The sequence below is a fragment of the Sminthopsis crassicaudata genome, chromosome 2 (assembly GCF_048593235.1).
Source record: "Sminthopsis crassicaudata isolate SCR6 chromosome 2, ASM4859323v1, whole genome shotgun sequence".
Classification (NCBI taxonomy): domain Eukaryota; kingdom Metazoa; phylum Chordata; class Mammalia; order Dasyuromorphia; family Dasyuridae; genus Sminthopsis; species Sminthopsis crassicaudata.
The window spans coordinates 543,839,603-543,862,229 of record NC_133618.1 but is presented as its reverse complement, the minus strand read 5'-3'; the positions used below and the strand labels follow the sequence as shown (position 1 = coordinate 543,862,229).

The window sequence follows — 22,627 nt, the reverse complement described above, 5'->3', positions numbered from 1 at the left end:
ATGCCCCCCTGGGGATTAATCAAAATCTACTAGTATCATAATTGAAGGTGATAGCATATGATCCTTTTTTTTTGTTCTACAGAAATTGTTCATAGGAAATGAAGTTGAGTCAGTAAGCTTTCATTAAGGGCCTACTGTGTACAGACCTGTGGAAGAAGATGGATATAGAAAGAAAAGCCAAAAAAGGGGATGAGAGAATGTTCTCAGGGAGCTTAGGCAAAGGGTCTGCACTTTCAGTTTGATAGAATGGTACCAGAGAGGCAGTAATAGTATTGTGAATCTGGAGAACTCACCTTCAAGCCAGGAAACTGGCAAATCACTGCCTTTCTAAAATAAAGGACTTGGACTAAGGGATTTCTGTGACAGTGTTTCACACTTTTCATTTTGTGATTCTGTTAGCAGGAAAAAGAAATGCTAGCATCATGTTAAACAGCTATGACATAGGGGGAAGAGCTAAAGAAAGGAAATAAGAGTTTACTACTATGTGCTAAACCCTTTACAGTCATTACCTCATTTTATTCTCACAACAATTTTGCAAAGGAAGTTCTCATTTTATACCCATTTTATATCTCTTGGGGAAACTGAGACAAGTAAAATTTAAGTGACATGCCCAAGATGATACAGTAAAATACCTTGAGGCTGGGATTTGTATTCGTCTTCCTGACCCCAGATCCAGTGCTCCACCTACATATTTCAGAAAAGCAGACAAAGTGCTCTCTACTAACTAGAGAGCAGGTCTCTGAGCAAAAGGTTTGAGTTCCAACTTGGACACATCCTGATTTTGTGGCTGGTTGTAAAACTTTCAGTCTTCTCAGCCAGAGGTGTCAGATTTTTGCTGCAAGTCCCTTGTCTAAACCAAATTAAAATGTAATTGGGAAAAAAAATTTTAAATGAAAACATACATACAACATAGCTAACCTTGTGGTTTTCTAAGTCAATATGCTTCCATTTGAGTTTGACATGATTGCTCTAAGCAATACTCCAAGTCCCGGGTTGCAGAGATCTCACTTGGTTTGGCAGAGGGCATGTCTTCACAGATCCAGAGCCTATTTCTATTCCCCAAGATGGTACCATTATTTTCTATTTCATTTGATCCTGCCTTCATTGAGTGATCCATTAACATGATTTACACATTTCCTTTCCATTCCATCCTTCCACAGAGCCCCTGCATTTCTAAGCTCTTCTAACCAATTTATTTCAAAATGATTTCTGCTTGGTTTTGTTGCATATTCAATTTCTTTCTTTTCTCTTCTGTCTTACTCCTATCCTGCAAAGGGCAGTGCATCCCAGAAATCTTAGTGCCATTTTAAGTTCCTAAAGCCCTGCTGTTCCACCCATGTAGAAAGCACATAGTTTGGCAGCATACTCCAGGATTCAGTTTCCTACCAACAGAATCAAAACCAGCTGAACAGCAACTGGTCTTTTAAGACACAGGCAGGAAGAATAGAGAAAGGGTGCTGTAAACAATTTTACTGACTCACAACTAAAGCAACCCATAGGAGTAAACCATCATTTGGGATATTAGGGACCATCATTGTATTTCTATACAATGTATGTTGTATTTCTATACATATACATTGTATATGCATGCATATACAATGTATATCATTGTATTGATCTACTTCCCCTTTGGAAAAATCTGTCTAATTATGTAAGGAGCAATTTTGATTATTGAAGTAACATAGTTATATTTTTTGTACTGATGGAAATTTTTTAGTTACTTTAATAATCATCATTATAATTGTTCACATTTATAAAGTACTTAAAGATTTGCAAAGTGCTTTTTGCATTTATTATTTTATGTGACCCTTACAACAAACCATTATGTACTGTTATCTTTTTTTTTTAATAAATGAATTAACTGAAACCATGATGATTTTCACAGGATCATGAAGGTACTAAGTTCCTAAGGCAAAATTTTAACTGTTATTTTTCACTCCAATCCTTATCCTCTATTTATTGCACCACCCTGATTTTCATACAATTTGATATTCAACTAGACAACATTTGGAGACCTTGCCAACAACAACAACAAAAATCTTCTATCACTCAACTAATTTTTGAATGAAAAAATAATTGCACTTTGTGTTTTTTTAGATTTTTTTAAATTACCAATAATGACCATCTCACCCATCCCCAATATCATCAAATTGAACAGAGAAAATATTCTGGGTAATAATAAATCTAATAATTATTCTCTTTTTTTTGGTTACAAGAGAACTTCTATAACTCGTGGGCCAATCAAAATCACATAACTGTAGATTCCTGAAAATCAATAGATAAGAAAAGTTTTAAAAAACAAAACATTAATATGCTATACAGTCAGGGATATCAATGAAGAAAAATTCATAGGAACAAAGTTTAGGACTTCTATAACTTTCTGATTTACAATTTCTTGTATACCAATAACTTTTTTATGATAAATCATTTTACCTAAGATAATACTCATATCAGTAAAAATACTTTAGAAATATTCAAGGCTGTGGCAAACTGATGAGAAATAGATTTAGAGTAGCATATGTTATTATTTTCGAATAATTTTTCAGCTATGCCCAACTCATTGTGACCCTATTTGGGGTTTTCTTAGCAATGATAATGGGCTGCTTTGCCATTTCCTTCTCCAGCTCATTTTACAGAGAAAGATATTGAGGCAGTCAGCATTAAGTGACTTCCCAGGATCAACCAATATGTCTGAGGTCATATTTGAACTCTTGCAAATGAGTGTTCCTGATTCTCCAGTCTCTGCATTTTATCCGTGGTATCACGATTATCTGAGTAATATAGATCAGGAAATAAATGAAGTATTAGGAGAATACGAGTATTAAATTGAAAATGACCTTTAAGATCATCAAAAGAATCCATTTTATAGATGAGGATGCTGAGACCAATGGATATTAAATGATTTGCCCACGATCACCCAGGTAATGAACATCAGAGGGAAGATTTTAACTCAGGTCCTTCCAGTAAGGAAATCAATCAATAATCTAAACTTTAAAAATTAATTCTGTAAGATAATATCTCAAATAATGATTAGAAAATGAAAAAGAGAATAGTGATTACCTTAACCATTGTCTCTTAAGTAACTGATAGAACCGAGGGAAAGGGGACTGTGAAAGCTTTTTTGTTGGAACAAGGTCCTGAAAATTGGCTGAAGCCTATAAAATGCTGCTCAGAGAACTTTTTAGAAAGGATAAGGAACCCAAGCATCCTGGGTTTCTTTGCTCCCAATCATGTAGATAGAAGAGGAAGGGGCAAGAATCTTTCAATGATATTTATATGCATTTTAAAATTTGACTTTAGTCATTAGAATTCCATTAATTTTACATTTTTCTTTTGTAAAATGTTAATGGAATATTTAAAGCTTTAATCTTTTATTAAATGATTTCTTTTTCTAAGTCTTTTTTCCTCTTTTTTAGTGAACTGAGAAATTCAGAATTTTAAACCTCTAAGTAATAATCCTTCTAACTCCTAAATTCTGAAACTTAATTTAGGTATTAAATTATGAAAGGGAGATACTGGGGTGCTTTAACAAATAAAGAGAAAAATCAGTGAGTGGTTTCCAAATAATGTAACTTACCAATATTTATACCCATATATTAAAAACAATAAATTTTAAAAAGCTGAAATTTTAATCAGCTAAAACATTTAAATGTTTATGTTGTGTATATTAGTCACGTTACATAGAATTGAAAATTCATGGGGGGTTGTCTGAAAGGAATAGTTGGACTGTTTTATTGAAGTTACTTATGTTTTGGTTTTACACAATCATAAGTATTTCTTCCCTTCATGGTGTTACCATCTGTTTTAAATTTCAAGTATAATAAAATCTGACAGCATCATATATTAGATTAATATATTTTGCATCATTTTGCAAGGCATACCTATGGATTCTTATTTCAGAGGGAGAAGCTAGATGTCCTTTCCTACCTGGTTTTGTCACTGTGAGCCACATATTATTCAGATGGATGGGTAGAAATTCAAGTTGGCACTTCTCTCCCCTATTCTGACTTTTTATCCAGTGTCTTTGATCAAAGTAAAGAAATGGGGCCTTTTGCTTTTCATTCACTTGTGGCAGGTTTAAAAATAACATTCAGAAATAGTGAGTTCATAGGTCGCTTAAATATAACTTTTCATTTATAAACCTCTTTGTTTATAAAGATAATAGGCCTGGCATTTCATTTCATATGAAGAAGCTCTTAACCTGAGGTTTTGGGTCCACACAGGCTCTGTGGACAGAATGTCTGTGAACTCAGCTGGGGAAAATTCCATCTTTATTTCAATATAATTGATTCCCTTTCCAACAGTGTTACCCTTCTGCAGATGTTAGCTTGTAGCATTTCATATCTGGAGGAGTCCTGAAGAGATGATTTTAGCAGGCTTCTCATTTTCCAGGTGAGGAACCTGAAGCCTAGAGAAGGAGATGTTATCAGAGGGTCACACACTGCCTTGTAGACTTCAGACTCTGTCTAGGAACTTGTTCTACTTTGACTAATGTAAACTTCCTAAGGATCACAGGATCATAGATTTAGGGCTAGAATAGATCTTAAAATGAATCTAATTCAATATTCTCATTTTACAAATAAGAGAATCAAGGTCCCCAGAGATTGTCACTTATGCAAGATTATATTTTCACTGGCAAAGCTAAGATTTAAACTTTTTTTTTTTATCTAAATGCAGTTTCATTCTACTGGGCAATAGAGCTCTTTATTTTTTAAATTTCTTTTATTTTTAATAGCATTTTATTTTCCAAATACATGCGAAAATGTTTTTCAACATTCATCTTTGCAAAACCTTGTGCTCCAAATTTTTCTCCTTCTCTCCTTCCTCTTCTCAAGACAGCAAGTAAAGGTTAAATATGTGCAATTCTTCTAAACATATTTTCTTCTTTTTTAAAAATTTCTTTTACTTTTAATAGCATTTTATTTTCCAAATATATGCAAGGATGTTTTTCAACATTCATCTTTGCAAAACCTTGTGCTCCAAATTTTTTCATGCTCTCCTTCCTCCTCCCCAAGACAGCAAATAAACCAATATAGATTAAATATGTGCAATTCTTCTAAACATATTTTCTTCTTTTTTTAAAATTTCTTTTACTTTTAATAGCATTTTATTTTCCAAATATATGCAAGGATGTTTTTCAACATTCATCTTTGCAAAACCTTGTGCTCCAAATTTTTTCATGCTCTCTTTCCTCCTCCCCAAGACAGCAAATAAACCAATATAAATTAAATATGTGCAATTCTTCTAAACATATTTCCATATTTATCATGTCATGGAATGTTCAGTGCACATGCACACACGGATGTGCACAGTTACACACATCTGTTTCCCAATACTTTGCAAATGCTTGTATTTTTTCTTTCCAAAAAAGAATTGAGGGTAGTTATCAGCAGTACTCATATCAGAGGAAATAGATTGTAATTGCAGAAATTTCTAGGAAAATGACCTAATTTTAGTGGAGGCATGAGAAATGGCTGAGAAAGATGGAGAAAGTATGACCTCTGGGATTCCACTACTTTGTGCAATAGATGAATGCAGCTGTCTCATGATAGTTAAATTAGCTGTGTGTACCCCCAAAAAGAAAGTGGTCCACCTAGAGAAAGTTTTCTTGGAAGAAGTGGGATTGAAGCAACAAACTAGTTTTTAAAAAACCCTTTCTCTTGAAGTGATAGATAATAACTTTATTCTGAATCTCTTAGGGGAAGGTCAGTATACACAAGCATGTATGTTGGTATTAAGGTGATTATTTATAGAATTTGCTGATTTAATTTTTTTTACTTTTAATTTTTTCCTGCTGTAACATTTTTGGTTATAGATATATATTCACTCTTTTTTTAAAAAAGCATATTTCCATATGATTCATATTGGGAGAAAAAAACAGAATAAAACAGAAAAACCACAAGAGAGAAAAAAATAGAAGAAAAAAACAAAAATGAATATATCATGTGTTGATTTGCATTCAGTCTCCAGAGCTTCTCTCTGGAAGCCGATGTGTTTTCCATCCAAAGTTTATTGGGATTTCCTTGGATCACTTATCACTGCTAAGAACCAAGCCTATCACAATGATCACATTTTACAGTCTTGCTGTTGCTGTGGCCACTGTTTTTCTGGTTCTGCTTATTTCACTCAGCATCAATTCATGTTAATCTTTCTAGGCCTTTCTAAAAATCTTGCTGATTTAATTTTAACTCTAACATATATATATATATATATATATATATATATATATATATATATATATATATATATATATATATAACTAGAGAGAGAGAAAGAGAGAGAGAGAGCTAACAGAGCTGAGAAGAAACAGTTTTTTTGTTAACTGAGAATTAATTTTTGTTTTACTGGATAAATTTTAAATTTAACATATAAACTGTTTAAAAATTGCCTTTTTACATATTGTAAATAAAAAAATATTATGGTTAAAATATTCACCATTCAATGTGGCTTTTTTTCCTGAGAGGGGGAATTTTTCTATCTCATATATATATATATAATTATTTATTCTTCACATATATAGAACTTGAGCAAATGTATTTGCCCTTAAATGGCAAAGGTTCCTTTTACAGATATTAGCTATTCACCGTTTTAGTTCTCTTCAGCTGTTCTGGGTTTTGGGAAGAAGAATTGCAAGTAGATTATCCCATAATGATGGTCTCAGCTGCTACTTTCAATATTCTTTATTTTATTTTATTGCTGATTGTTCCTAATAGGAAGCTTCGTTTTAATTTGTTGAATTATTTACTGTGGCTTCTTTCTGTGTGCCAGAATGATCCTGACATGTGTTAAAATAATCCATCAGGTTTCTGTGTTCCATCTTCTTGCTCATGTAGGCACCCCTCACACTGAAGCACTGCAGAGGAGGGTGGCAAGGGTAGGGGGTGGGAAGAAGGGGTGGAAGGAACAGCTGCAAACCATATTTTATTTCCCATCTCTTTCTGGGTCCTGTCAGCTGTGTGTGCCAGTGCTGTGCTTGCAGATTAACTGGCTGCAACCTCCACACCTCCATCCTGACATCTGTCTGCTTCTTCTAGAGCCAGATTGGGTTAAGCAATGGGGTCCACTATGAGTTGAATGTACCCCGCGTGGAGCCACCAACTTTTTTTTCCAGGCCTTGTTCTTCCCTTGCCAATATTCTAGAGCCTTTAGTATATCCATAATCCCATTTAGTCCCATAACTGCTTTATTGTATGCATTCTTACTTTCTTCAAATTCTCTTTCCCAAACCCCTTTCTTTATTGAATCCTCTCTTATTTTAATATTTTCCCTTGATTGAGAGTACTGAAGCAGTGTCATTCTCATCATTATTTTAGGATTTGTGGTATGTCTCAAAGTCCCCAAGATTACATTTTTTGCTATAATTGTTTCTACTAGGTGGAAAGTAACTCTTTCTTTTCCCTGGATAATTTTAGGGAAAATGAAATTTTTAGTTATAAAAACAAATTTTATTAACATAGTTTGGTTTTATGTTACTTTTTTCCCCATTGTACTCTTCCCTCACCTTTTCCAAAGAGCCATCTTTTATAACAAAAAAAAAGGAAGAAAAGAGATATGACAAAACTAACCAATATGATGTGATATCCAGTGTTCTATACCACAGTTCCTCACCCCTCTCTGCCAAGAATCACAGGGGAGGTGTCTTCTTATAATCTCTTCTTGGGGCCCAACCTTGATTATTATAACTTACAACATTGTTTTGTTGTTCTTTCCATTTATAGTGGTGTTTTTATATATGTATATGTACATGTGCATATATATATATATATGTACATACAAATATTTCTTTCAGATTCTTCTTAATTTCTATAAATTCATATAACTCCATGTTTTTCTGGATTCATCATAATCATTAATTGTAGGTCAGTAATAATTTTTCATTATAATCATGAAGCACATTTTCTTTTTGGCCATTCCTAAATTAACAAGCATCTTCTTTGTTTCTATTTTTTCTTACCTCAAAAGGGGCTTATTCAAAAAAAAAAATCTACTCTCAAGATACTCACAATCAAAAGCAGGGAGAAAGAAAGGCAACACCCCCCCATCCCACTAAAAAGTCAGTGACTTCTGAACACCCATCTACATGAACAGTAGCTGCCCTATGCTTTGTACACAGTATATAATCAATAAATTTCTTAAAATACTAGCAATAACTCAAGAGACAAAAGTAATATCTTAAGATGGTAGATGAGAAAAAGAAATCTGGAGAGTATGGAAATAAGTCTATAGAGATGTTCACTAGAGCCCAGGGCCAAGGATTGACATTTGGGTCCATTGAAGTTAGAGTACCTCTTTTCCTTTTTTTTTTTTTTTTTTTTTTTTAAATTTCCTTTATAATCATCAACATATATTAACATGTGCATATATATATATATATATATATATATATATATATATATATATATATGTAATAAGGATAACATATGAAACCATAAATCTACAATGTACAATTTTTAGTATAAATTTAACGTAGTATTTAATGTGTATCAATATTATTCTTCTGCATTCCTTTCTCTTTATAGTCTTTTATTTGTTTTATACTATCTAGATTTTTACCACAACCTATATAATCAGCCAACCACCCCATCCCAACTGCTGATGGAGGTGAATGTGTTTGCCACATCTCCTCTGTCATGTGTGATAACCATATCACCTGGCAGTTGAGAGCTCTTTTATAGCTGGGGTCATTAAAGATAGGAAACAGGAAATGGTCTCTTTACAGGTTGCAAACATGTGTCTTCCCAACATGTTCCCAGACTGAACAATATGTTGCATTCTCTCCGTGGCCTCTTTTATTTATTTATCATTTATTTTGTTTGTTCTCAGTGGAATTACTATTTATTCAGTCCTTTCTATTCTTTTTGGAACAAGCTCCCTTTGAGAGGCAGTGTAGCAGAGGGAATAGATAACCAGCCTTACAGTCAAGAAGAACTATATTCAAGTCCTGCCCCTTACACATACTAGCTGGATGACCCTCTGCCTGTCATTTAATAAATCTCTGCACAACTACCCAAAGCTATATAAATTGCTGACTTGCATTGATAGAGGGAGCTTCCTTATCTGTCAGCTCCCTATGTCAATGAATTCACAGGTCCACTCTCCATCCTTTCCTTTTTTTGTGAAACAGCTTGGAACAATTCTTCACTCTAACATTTGGAGAAATCTGCCTTTCCCTCTGCAGTGATTTGGGCCTGCCCCAGGGAGTGTGACAGTGGCAGAAAGAGAGAAGGAGCTATATGCAGAAGATGTTAGGAAGGTAGAAATAGCAGGACTTGGTAGCTAAGAAAGTGAGGAATTAGATAATACCTAGGTTGTGAACCTGGGTGACTCTGAGGATGATGGTACTCTAGGGAAATTAGAAAGAAGGGACTTTGGGAAGAAAGAAAATTAGAAAAGTTCTGAACATGTTGAATTTAAGATGTCTACTGGATTGAGAGGATGTTTGCATAGAGATGATAATTGAATCCATAAAAGCTGATGAAATCAATAAGCAAAGTGATAGACAGGGAAAAGAAAGGTAGGTCCAGAACAGAGCCACAGGGGTAATGAACATGACCAGCTTGAGGACCCAGCAAAAGAAAGTATGTAGGAATAGCTCAAAAGATCAGAAATAAATCAGAAAACTGGGAGAGAATATTGTCACAAAAGCTTAGAAAAGAGACTATCAAGGAGAAGAGAATGATCAGCATCAAAAGCTGCAGAAAAATGGGAATTGAGAATATCCCATTAGGTTTGGCAAGTTTTAGCAATCATTAATAATGATGAAGAGTGAAGTTTTTGTTGATGGGTTTGGAAATCTTACTGTAGAGAGTTGAGAAAAGAGTGAGAGGAAGGTAAGTGGTGATATTGCCAGTGGCCTTACTTGATGATCATTTAAGTGAGAAGAAATATAAGAGCTAGTTAGCAAGGAAGAAGGTAGATGGATCAGATGAGGAATTTTTGAGAGTGGTAGAGACCTGCATCTTTATAGACAACATTAAAGAAGAGAAAGGGAGAGGGAGAGAGAGACACACATAGACATAGAAACAGACACACACACAGATAGAGACACACAGACACACACAAAACAGATTTTTGAAGAGGCAATAATATGCTGGAGAGTTGGGATAGAATGAATCATTTGTCCATGCAGAAGGGTTTTCCTTGGCAAGGAAAAGGACCTCCACTTCAAGAATGGATGAAAGAGGAAATGGTACAAGACATCTGAGTGATGTGAGATGAGGAGAAGAGAAAAGGGAACTCTCAGTTAATGACCTTAAAATTTTCAGTGAAATATGAGACAAGGTATGTAGCTGAGGGATGGGGGAAGGGCTATGGGAGTTTTGAGGGGAATAAAAAGGTTTGCATTAGCTGCTGCAGTGAGCAGGATAGTGAATCATTTAAGGACATCTAAAAGGATTGCTTTGCTACAGTGAGAGCCCAATTGATATCATGAAACTTAAATTTAAAGCATTCCCACTCAACACAGTTGTGATTTCTCCAGCTTTGTTCAGCAGCATGTGAATAGGAATGAAGGCAGTGAATGAAACCAAGTTTGGTGTTTGGTAAGATAAGATCTTCAAGAAACTGGAGGTCACAGTAAATATTAAGAATAGTTTGTAGTTGTGAGGAGGACCACAAGTGACCATGGTCAGATAAAGGAATTTCAGAGTTCATAAGCCACGGATAGAGAACACTCCTTGAGAGTAATGGCAACATCAAGAATGTGAAGATCTGAATGTGTGGCTAAGGTGGGGAGAAGGAGTAGGTTGTGGACAGTGACTAAATTGATGACTTTGGTGGCTTGGGATATTTGAGAGAGTATCATATGTTAAAAAATCCTCTAATATGAAGGCATGGGTTGGGGAGGAGAGGAATATTATGTGAACTGGTCATTCAGTTTATTGAGGAAGAAATGAGTGTCCTAGAGGTCTATAAGTAACAACTATCATATCCTAGTTAGGTGATAAGAATGGATTGAATGAACCTTATAGGAGGAGTGGTTACTGTGTAATAGTGATAGAGAAGAAACCTGATGGTGACTTGAGAACATGGATTATTCCATCTCCCACTTAACCAGTGATTTTTAGCATATGAACATACGTGCTGTCTGGACTGGAAAAAATAGCCAGGGGAAAGTCAGGTCTCAGTATAAGTACAAGAAAATAGAGAAAATGAAAAAAGAAAAAAAATTGAGATGTATAATGTTCTTCTCTCTAAGTTATAATCATTCTCTGGGAGCAGGTTTCTTAGGGAGTTTCTGGAGGCAGTCTTAGTTTCAGTTCAGTTCAATAATCACTTCAAATACAGCCAGGAGTCAAAGTTCAAATCCTTTATTGTCTCTTCCAAAATCTTATCTCCTTCACTTGGGGCTCGGCTAGTTTTCTGGAGGTCTTCCTCTCTCCTTGGTTCCCGAGAGTTTTGTCCGAATGTATCCAGACAGCACAAAGATAGAGGTGGGAATGAATCTTCACTCTGAATCTCCTGGAGCTTCCAGTGGTCTTGTCCTTTTATATGCTCTTTTAAAGGTGTGAAAGGTGTGAACTCTGAACTAGAGAACTGTTAAGTACCATGCTAAATTAGACAACCGACTTAGCACCTTGTAAGAATCCTAACAGAGATGGAAGCTAGTTTCTTAGTTCTGAAGCACATTGCTAGGATACAGGTGGGGTAGCTTTAGAGTGAGCATTTTGGGGGTGGTTTGAGGGGATGGAAGTAAAAGAGCACTCATTAGGTGATGGAGAATGGCAGCCAGGATAGGGTGGAAATATGCTGATCATTGAGTGAAAGTTAGGGAGGATTTCATTGTCTTTAGAGGTTCAGCCTGGCAATAGATTTGTCCCAGGACATCAGACAAGTGAAAGTGGCTAGAAATTAATTTGGAGTGGGGTGTGTGTGAAGCGGGAGTGGAACAAGGAGGTTTCCTGGTGGGGGCAAAGAAATGGTTATAGAAATATAGACTAATAGAGAGAGTGCCTAGAACACATTGGAAAAATTGTTCGTTGAAGTGGCTACAAGTTGCTGATGGCCAGAGAAGGTGAGGAGATAGCAGGGATTAGGAGAAAGAGCCCTAGGTTTTGAATCAGATTTGTGAATTTAAACCTTGGGTGTACTACCTGTTTGGCAAATCATTTCATGTTCTTTCTTCTTATGCAAAATAGGCAACCTCACTTCCAGCTTTATATGGTATGAACTAATTGTCATGATTTAATCTAACTTTTAAAGTCTCAGTACTATCCCAAACCACATCCAAAACAAGTTAATTAAAATTAAACCATTCAACTTAATATTATAGATAAATATAAATGGATTTTTGTCTTCAGTAGGATGAATAAGTCTTTTCTTCCATTTCAGGAAAAGATGAAGGGTAAGAACAAATTGGTTCCCCGATTGCTGGGTATCACTAAGGACTCAGTGATGCGAGTGGATGAAAAGACTAAGGAAGTCTTGCAAGAATGGCCACTTACTACTGTCAAGCGCTGGGCAGCATCACCCAAGAGTTTTACTCTGGTACAGTGTCGGGGTGGGAGGGCATGGGGATGGGCAGGGAAGAGGGCAGAAGTGGACCTGCTGGTTTCATTTGTTGGGATCTCACATGACCTCATCTTGGCAAAGCAAGAAAAATACCTCTGGGTGGAGTGGTTTGGGGTTAATTGGATCACATTATTATACAAAAAAGTTGATAGTGCTCCACTCTTTTATAATGTTAGCTGTAGTTGTTCTATGTTAGCTATTTCTGTGTTACTAAATTCTACAAATGTTTTTGGAAACCTCCTCTGTATATTTATTTAAAACAGTACTTAATATTATCCCAGTTCTTAACAGTAAGTACTCAACTATTACTGTGGATTAACCAACTGACTGTCATTCTTCCTTAAAAGCTCTATAAGCCTTGCAATTAATGTCATGGGCAAAAAAAGAGTTAAAAGAAGAAAAAATCAGTATATTGATCATTGGTTTCTATTGTTAAGTTATTGGAAACCACCACCACTACCACTCCCAGACAAAATTATCATCTCATTTAGTTCATACAGGACTGGACTTAGTAGTCCTAGATGGATATGCATTTTTTAATGTCCATAAATTTATTAAAAGTAGAAGTTACATTAAACTGGTGTCTCTTATCTCTCTGGTCTCATCTTCTGTTTTTCTCCTCTTTAAAAATTGATGGCTTTTAAAAAAATTCTTATTAATAATGTTTCCCTTAGGATTTTGGGGAGTATCAGGAAAGTTATTATTCTGTACAAACAACTGAAGGAGAGCAGATATCTCAACTAATTGCAGGCTACATTGACATCATTCTCAAGAAGGTATTTACTCATCATTTTGATTAAAAGCGGCCTTGAATGTCTTGTTATGTTGTTCTCACATATAACTCTTCTGGGGTGACTGGGTCAAGGATTCATTCATTTGATTATGGAATTTTGTTTTTTGTCTTCTCCTAGAAACAAAGTAAAGATAGATTTGGATTAGAGGGAGATGAGGAATCAACAATGTTAGAAGAATCTGTTTCCCCTAAAAAGTAAGTATTCTGTTCATGGAAGAAAGAGTTGCTTTTTTTTTTTTTATTATATATATATATATATTTTATAATATTATCCCTTGTATTCATTTTTCCAAATTACCCCCCCTCCCTCTATTCCCTCCCCCCGACGACAGGCAATCCCATACATTTTACATGTGTTACAATATAGTCTAGGTACAATACATGTGTGCGAATATCATTTTCTTGTTGCACAATAAACATTAGAATCCGAAGGTACATGCAACCTGGGCAGACAGATATTAGTGCTAACAATTTTCATTCCCCTCCCAGTGTTCCTTCTCTGGGTGTATCTACCTCTGTCCATCATTGATCAACTGGAAGTGAGTTGGATCTTCTTTATGTTGAAGATTTTCACTTCCATCAGAATACATCCTCATACAGTATTGTTGTTGAAGTGTATAGTGATCTGGTTCTGCTCATTTCACTCAGCATCAGTTGATGTAAGTCTCTTCAAGCCTCTCTGTATTCCTCCTGCTGGTCATTTCTTACCGAGCAATAATATTCCATAACCTTCATATATCACAATTTACCCAACCATTCTCCAACTGATGGACATCCATTCATCTTCCAGTTTCTAGCTACAACAAAAAGAGCTGCCACAAACATTTTGGCACATATATGTCTGAAAGAGTTGCTTTTTAACAGAAAGGGACGCAATCATTTCTATTGGATTCTTATCTAATTGTTTTTATTCATGGGGATATCTCGTATTGAATTCTAATCACACTAAATAATTCATTTATAGGGCATGGATGATGTAAAACTGAAAGTGAAATCCTGGCTCAGATTACAGAGAGTACTGGGGCATTGCTATATTCTGATACATCAGTAGTTGTATTTTCATGTTAGCTTTCTCCAGACAGTACATTTGTTGGAGGAAATTGATTAAAGAATCAGGACTGAAAAGTATCTTGGATCCATGCAGTCCAATGACTTGCCCAGTGTCCCATAGATGAAAGTTGCAGAGCAAGAATGGAACCATGTCCAGTACTCTTTCTTCTGAACCAAACGGTTTTCTTAGTAGATAATTTATTCTCTGACCCCAACCAGACCTTGTCGATAGAACCTATGTTGACACCCAAGAATCCTCATGCTTGTCCCCCAGAGGTGAAGAAAAGCTCAGAAATACCCAGGGTCCCTAATCTCTGGGACTACACATATCAACTATAGCACCTGCCACTCCTGCAGAGTATTATAGCCACTCCCAAGAATACAACAGCAGCTTTCCTTTAACACTTACTCAACTAAAACCCTGAGTAGAAGCACCATTTGCATCACTGTTCCCAAAGCCCCAGTACTATTGAAGCTTCTTAGGAAAATCCCCATCACATTGTAAATAGTAACAAGTGCACTCTCCCACTCTCCCCCATCACCTGTTCTCACTCTGTTCAATAGACAAACATGATGAGGCATCATGATAGTCATTGAGACATGAGTCCTGTGTTTGTAGTCAGGTAAAAGCTGTGTCCAAATCCTTAACTAATTATCTCAGCCTTTACCATTCTGTCTCATGGGTGAGTAAGCAAGCATGGAGCTTTTGTAAAGACTAATCATTGCAGTCTTCATTGACGTTGTTGATTGTCTGCCTACTAGTGGACATAAATTTTAAAAGTTTGCATTTATCTTGCTATGCTTTTCTTTTTGTTCTCATTAACTAAGGGAAGTAATCTGATTTTAGGATGTGGAAATAGATGTCTGCTTTTTAAGAGAGCACAGGAAGCCATGTGGCTTTTTACATGATTACATAGACTATCTTTCCATTGCTCATTGGTTGAATTCACTATCCTCCAGATTCAGTTCTCCCATTCTCCCCTTCCCTATAAATGTCATTGTACCTGATTTGCCTCAGGGTATCATTCACAATTTCCAAGGAAATGCAAACAGTCTAGACCATTCAGCTATAATTACTAGTACTGGCAGTTGGTAATACTGTGCAGTGAGGGAGATGGGTATGGGGTTTCATTTTGGAGGAATAGAGCCATTGGATAGCTTTCTTCTTTGTTCACATTTATCTTGTTAATTAGGTTGGTATCAAAATAATGGCTGCTAAGTGAGCTTCCACATGCAGTATTACTGGAGGGAGGAACTTGAATATCTCTAGCTTTTTTAATCCAATAAGCCTTTTAAACAATTATCAGATATCTAATTTTTTATAATGGATCTCTGTATAGCACCTGGCTAACTTGTGTATTTTTTCCCCAATGGGTCATAACCACAATAAATATTATTTTCCATCATTTTCCCCCAACTCTTGCCTTTTCCCCCCTCTCCTTTCTTTTTCAAAATGTTATCTTCTGTTCCCAAGTATTAGTGCTGAAGTTAGAATTAAATCTGATGTGAAAAAAGTTTTTGCCTGGCCTGTGGCAAAAGTACTATAAATTATTGGAATTAGAAGTGACTAGCAAATGTAAATGAGCAAATTCAAGGCTGGTATTTATTAAGAAGATATTGGTAGGGAAGGGAATCACCTCAAATGACCCTGGCCATTATCTCTTAGTATTCTCCTTATAAGAGTACTTTGTTCTTGCCTAAGTATTTCCTTAAGGGGCCACCACATCTGAGAATCCCACCATCATTGCATGCCTTTCTCATTGGCCTAAGGTGGGAACCCTTTGATGTGGACACCTGGGGAAAGAGAAGATGCATGTATCTAGAAATACCCATAGACTATCCCTTTTTCTTTTACCTTTATGCTCAATGGAAAAGAGCAAGCATTCAGACTACATCTATTGGACTAAAGAGATCTTGTCTACTATTTTTTTGCTAAACATATCTCATAACCACCATGTTTTCCTTGCCCCAGTTTAACTTCATCAGAGAGGGATCCCAATGCTTGGAAATCCTCAAGTACTCCCTTTTTCTCAACAACATTGTCCTAGCTCCCAGAAAATGAGCTTTGATGGTGTGAGAACTATTATATTATAGGTCTGTTTCAGTTCCATCTGATCAATCTACAAACTACCTGATAATTAGACCAATGTACAGAGTGGGCACTATACCTCCTGAACATGGCCCAGTTTTGAATAACTAAATTCCTACTTACTTTTTACTTAGTGAGAAATAGTAATATGATATTATTCTATGCTTAGCTTTTTATTTTCAAATATATGTATAGTTTTCAACATTTACCCTCGTAAAACCTTGTGTTCCAATTTTTTTCTCCCTTCCTTTCCCTGACCCCCTCCCCTGATATCAAGTAATCTAATATATATTAAACATGTGCAGTTCTTCTATACATATTTCCATAATTATTATGTCATATAAGAAAAATCAGATCAAAAAGGAAAAAAAATGAGAAAGAAAAAAAAAAAAAAACAAGCAAGCAACAGCAAAAAACGTGAAGATCTTGTGTTGTGGCCCACACTCAGTCCTCCCTCGGGATACAGATGGCTCTTCTCATTACAAGACCATTGAAACTGGCCTGAATCACCTTGCAGTTGAAAAGAGCCACATCCTGAGAAAACTGGGACACTAATACATTGTTGGTGGAGTTGTGAAAGAATCCAGCCATTCTGGAGAGCAATTTGGAACTATGCCCCAAAAGTTGTCAAACTGTGCACACCCTTTGACCCAGCAGCGCTACTACTGGGCTTATATCCCAAGGAAATACTAAAGAGCGGAAAGGGACCTGTATGTGCCAAAATGTTTGTGGCAGCTCTTTTTGTAGTGGCTAGAAACTGGAAGATGAATGGATGTCCATCAGTTGGAGAATGGTTGGGTAAATTGTGGTATATGAAGGTTATGGAATATTATTGCTCTGTAAGAAATGACCAGCAGGATGAATTCAGAGAGGCTTGGAGAGACTTACATCAACTGATGCTGAGTGAAATGAGCAGAACCAGAAGATCTCTGTACACTTCAATGTTGTATGAGGATGTATTCTGATGGAAGTGGAAATCTTCAACATAAAGAAGATCCAACTCATTTCCAGTTGATCAATGATGGACAGAAACAGCTACACCCAGAGAAGGAACACTGGGAAGTGAATGTAAATTGTTAGCACTACTGTCTATCTACCCAGGTTACTTATACCTTCGGAATCCAATAATTAATGTGCAACAAGAAAATGGTATTTACACACATATATTGTATCTAGGTTATACTGTAACACATGTAAAATGTATGGGATTGCCTGCCATCGGGGGGAGTGGAGGGAGAGAGGGGATAATTTGGAAAAATGAATAAAAAAAAAAAAGGATATGTAGTAAGAATAACATATAACAACTGAGTATTGCAAATATTACACTGGTATTTGGGAAATATTAAAATTATCAAAAAACAAAAAAAAAAAAAAAGAAAAGAGCCACATCCATCAGAATTGATTATCATATATTCTTGTTGTTGCTGTATACAGTGTTCTCTTAGTTCTGCTCAGTTCACTCAGCATCAGTTCATGTAAGTCTCTCCAGGCTTCTCTGAAATCCTCCTGCTGGTCGTTTCTTATAGAACAATAATATTACATAATATTCATATACCTTAACTTATTCAGCCATTCTCCAACTGATGGGCATCCACTCCATTTCCAGTTTCTGGCCACTACAAAGAGGGCTGCCACAAACATTCTTGCACATACAAGTCCCTTTCTCTTCTTCAATATCTTTGGGATATAAGTCCAGTAAAAACATTGCTGTTTGATAACTTTATGCATAGTTCCAAATTGCTCTCCAGAATGGTTGGATTCTTTCACAGTTCCACCAACAATGCATCGGTGTCCCAGTTTTTCCACATCCCCTCCAGCATTCAGCATTATCTTTTCCTGTTCTTAGCCAATCTGAGATGTACCAGTGAGATTTTTTTGATATTGAATTGCCAAAGCAGGACACACCGTAAAGGCTTCATCTGACAACGGATTTATTTGTTGATCTTTGATCTTCCATTTTCTTTTCTTTACTACTTTCACTGTTTTCAAGTTAAATGTGTAGCATTCACTAACAGACAAGCCATGACACACACTGACTCACAATGACTGCAAAAAATTACAAATGAACTGTGCCTTTATATTAGGAACTTATATATATAAAATATGGAAGTTGTAAAAGATAAAGTAAGAGGTGATTATTTGTAGTTCTGAGATTGATTTTCCTTAGAATTGATCATTGCTTTATCCTCATTATATTCAAAAGTACAACTCAATTTACCAAAATTTATTTGGCATGGAACTTTTTTTCAGGAAAATATTTATTGTATAAGACAGGATATGCTGGTGATATTTTATTACTTAAAAATAAACTGTATTCTATAAAACTGGCTGACCGACAGAAACTAAGCAGTCCAAGATTTTCTCTCCAGGTCCACCATCCTACAGCAACAGTTCAATCGAACAGGGAAGGTTGAGCATGGCTCTGTGGCGTTGCCAGCTGTCATGCGCTCTGGTTCCAGTGGACCAGAAACTTTCAACATTGGCAGTATGCCCTCCCCCCAGCAGCAAGTCATGGTTGGCCAGATGCATCGAGGACACATGCCACCATTGGTAAGCCTTTTCTTGCAATTTCTTTGACCCTCCATGTGCTCGCTTTCTCCTTCAGAGATGACCAGTAGGACATCAGTCAATAAACGGTTATTAAGTGCCCTGGCTCAGATCCTGAGAAAAAGCACTAGTGATATAAAGAGAAAGCAGAAACAATACTTTTCCTCAAGAAGCGTGCATTCTAATGGGGGACCAAGTCTGCGCAAGTTATCTGCAAATGTTATACATGGTAGCCATGTAGAAGACACTGGCATCTGGGGGACTCTTACAGAAGGTGATATTTGAACGGCCCCTTGAAGGAAGACGTGTATGTTATTTTGATGGTTTGGGTTGGCATTGGGAATTTTTACCTTCCAGTAGTAGTGATTAGTTGTACTGAGATCTATCTATCTATATTTATCTATATATAATAGATATGTAATACATATAATCTATCTATGTAGATATATCTATCTATATTTATATATCTATATATAATAGTTATATAATATATTAATCTTTCTGTGTCAATCTATCTATCTACCTATATACACACATACACACATTCTATCAGAGTCCCACATATGATGTCGGCATCTTACATTTGAGCAGTGGTTGATTAGATTGTTCAAAAGTAGACGTGCTCAACACTTAATCATTTTTCTTGTGTAAGTATTCAACTCATGGCTTTGTCTTAGATAGTACGTTAACCAAATTACTTAATTGTTTCAAATCCTGTTCAACAAATTGTTATTGAGAGACATCTTGGTGTAGTGGAGAGGGTAAAGATGACCTGCATTCCTTCCCTTTTCTGACACATATTGGCTGTTCTGAAGATACTGTTTACTGAAGCAACTCCCTTAACCTCTTGATGCTCCGTCCACTCTTTAAAACTAGAAATGGCAGAACAGTTTCTGATCTGTGTTGGTAGAAGGCGTGTGTACTTCCTATTCTCTTAAAATCTATAGTAAAAGCAAAATGAAACAAAACTTGTTAGTATGTAAATTTGAGGATAGACTTCCAACTGAAGATAATACATGACTACAGAAGTATCTAACAAGTAATATATATGGATTTTCACAGCATTCATTTGTCCTGATCTTAAAAACAAATACCTATTGAACCCACTTTGGCAGTTAGTTTTACCAGGTGACCTATGCTATTGGTTTAAGAATTTCTAAAGCCCATTGGAAGGAAAGCAATTGGCCTCTGCCAGGAAGTGCCAATACTTTAAATGTTTAGTTAGCATTCAATTCAATAACCATTTATTTTAGCCCCTCCTGTGTACAAGACACTGGAGAAATCTGAAAATAAATACAACATACTCTGCTTTTTATAAGCTTATGTTATTGTAATATGGAAGAAAAGACATATGTGTGTGTGTGTGTGTGTGTGTGTATACACACACACACACACATATATATATTATTTATATATGTATCTCAAAATGCAATTACAAAGTAGAATATGTTTCATTCATAGGACAGGCAGAAACCAAATGGTGTGAGAAATTCAAGGAGAGAAAAAAAAAAGATATATGTCAACCCAAGGAAAATTAGGAAAACTCAAAACATGGCATTAAAGTTGAGTTTTCAAGGATGGGTCAAATATCAACATTCAGATATTTAGAGCCAGGGATAGTGAGGAGGAGTGTACCTCCTGAATGGGGTTAGGTAGGGGAAATGCAGAAAAGTGAAGTCTTAAGTAATAGTAAAAACCACAAAATACACAAAATTGAGTTTAACCTGGTAGAGGTTACAAGATAGCAATGGTAGCTAACATTAGCATACTCTAAAATTTGTAAGGTGCTTTATAATATGATCCTATTTGAGCTTCACAGCCACCTGGAAAGGTAAGTGCTATTATTATCCCCAATTTATAGATGATGAAGAGAGAGATTAAATGACTTGTCCATGATTTACTAAGCATCTGAAGCATGATTTCACTTTGGTCTTCCTGATTTTAAGTCCACTGCTCCATCCACTACACCATCTCCCTACCAGTGTGCCAGTTTAGAGCTGTTAAAAATTCCTCCCTAGTCTTTAATGTATTTTATGCAAAGCCCAAGACATACTAGAACTTAAAAAGACATGAAATGTGACATGAAGTTTTGTAAGAACTATATTATGACTTTTTCTACAAAAGGATAATTTTTTCTGTTGGAATTCCCCATATCCATTTGTTTTCCCAGACATCAGCCCAGCAGGCCCTGATGGGAACAATTAATACAAGCATGCATGCGGTTCAGCAAGCTCAGGCGGACCTTAGTGAAGTTGATAACCTGCCGCCTCTTGGGCAAGACATGGTGAGTGTTTTTTATAAGTCTTTCAGCACATCTCAGATCTAACGGAAGGCCAGATTATTTATTTAGCTGAAATTTGGCCCTGGAAAACGTTCTGGTTTGGAGTCTCTTGTTTAGAGTCATTATTTCTTAGCTGAACCCTCAGAAGCAGATACAGTTTTATGGGTAAGTGATTTTGTGGGCTGAGATTTCCATATTATACTGTTTCAGAACTGGAAAGAATCTTAATGCTCAGCTAGTTCAACCTTATCACTTGACAGTGAGGAAACTGAGGTGTGGATAGTTGAAATGATGTGTCCAGCATGATACCAGACTATCGCACCTCCCTGCTTAGTGAGCTCCAGTGGTCTCCTGCTGTTTCCACATCAATTATAAATTCTTCTTTTTTACATTTAGAATCTCTATAGCTTGTTTTCTTATCTTATTCTCATCTCCATCATAAATTGTCTCTTCTTTCAAGTCTCATTTTAAATTCTACTTTATACAGTTAGACTTTCCTGTTTGCCTCTCCAGTACTATTGTCTTCCCTTTTCAGATTACTTGCCATCTACTCTTTTTATATCATATTCATATACACATATATGTATGTTTGTGTATGTGTATATATACATATTTTTTTTTCTGCCGCCTCATCCATTGGCATGCAAACTCCTAGAGGACAGAGATTTTTTTTTTTTTTACTTTTCTTTGTGTCTTTAGTACCTAGCACACAGTCAGTACTTAATAAATGCTTATTGCATGACTGCTTAACAAGTTAATAAATATTAGAGACAGGGATAGAATTCAGATTTCCTGAGTCCTGACCCCTGAGTGTCCTTTTCAGTATACCATATTGTGTGAGAGTGAAGGCCTTGGGAATCATAGAGAAAACAAAAATTCCCCGGGCTTACGCAGTGAGTGCTAACTGAGCTCCTACACATCATTTGGGGTTTATATATTGATATCATGAAAATTCTGCTTGGATTTCTTTCACATTAACTGGCACCACTATCAGTTACACAGGACGGGATGAGCTGGCAGTTGAAATTCAGTGATGTTTTTGAGCCAAGAAAAATATCCTTCCAGTTCTGGTTAGCTGTCCTGTTGCATTCAGTTCTAGGTCGTTAAGTATCATAATTTATTGACATTTTACTTTTTATACTATGGCTCAGGAAAAGTATATTGTATCTGCTCTCCTTTGATCTAGCATGATTGGAGAATTGCATCTTCTCAGTTATTCTGAATAAATAAATATTACGCTGGCCATCAGATTTCAAGTACAAGTAAATTTCACATTAGATCTATATTATATTTATTGTAATCTCACTGTGATATAATCACAGATTAGAAGGAGCCTCTAGATCTTATAGGGCCTCAG

The 22,627-nt window shown here is 35.9% G+C and overlaps 1 protein-coding gene across 1 annotated transcript in view; it reads left to right on the top strand.

Moving 5' to 3' along the window:
- Positions 1-22,627, top strand: part of TLN2 (talin 2) — a 528,019-nt gene that overhangs the window by 336,995 nt on the left and 168,397 nt on the right. Inside the window, 5 exon segments of the mRNA XM_074294922.1 lie at positions 12,331-12,486; positions 13,185-13,286; positions 13,422-13,498; positions 18,812-18,992; positions 21,160-21,273. Coding sequence (XP_074151023.1) covers positions 12,331-12,486; positions 13,185-13,286; positions 13,422-13,498; positions 18,812-18,992; positions 21,160-21,273 — 630 coding nt within the window.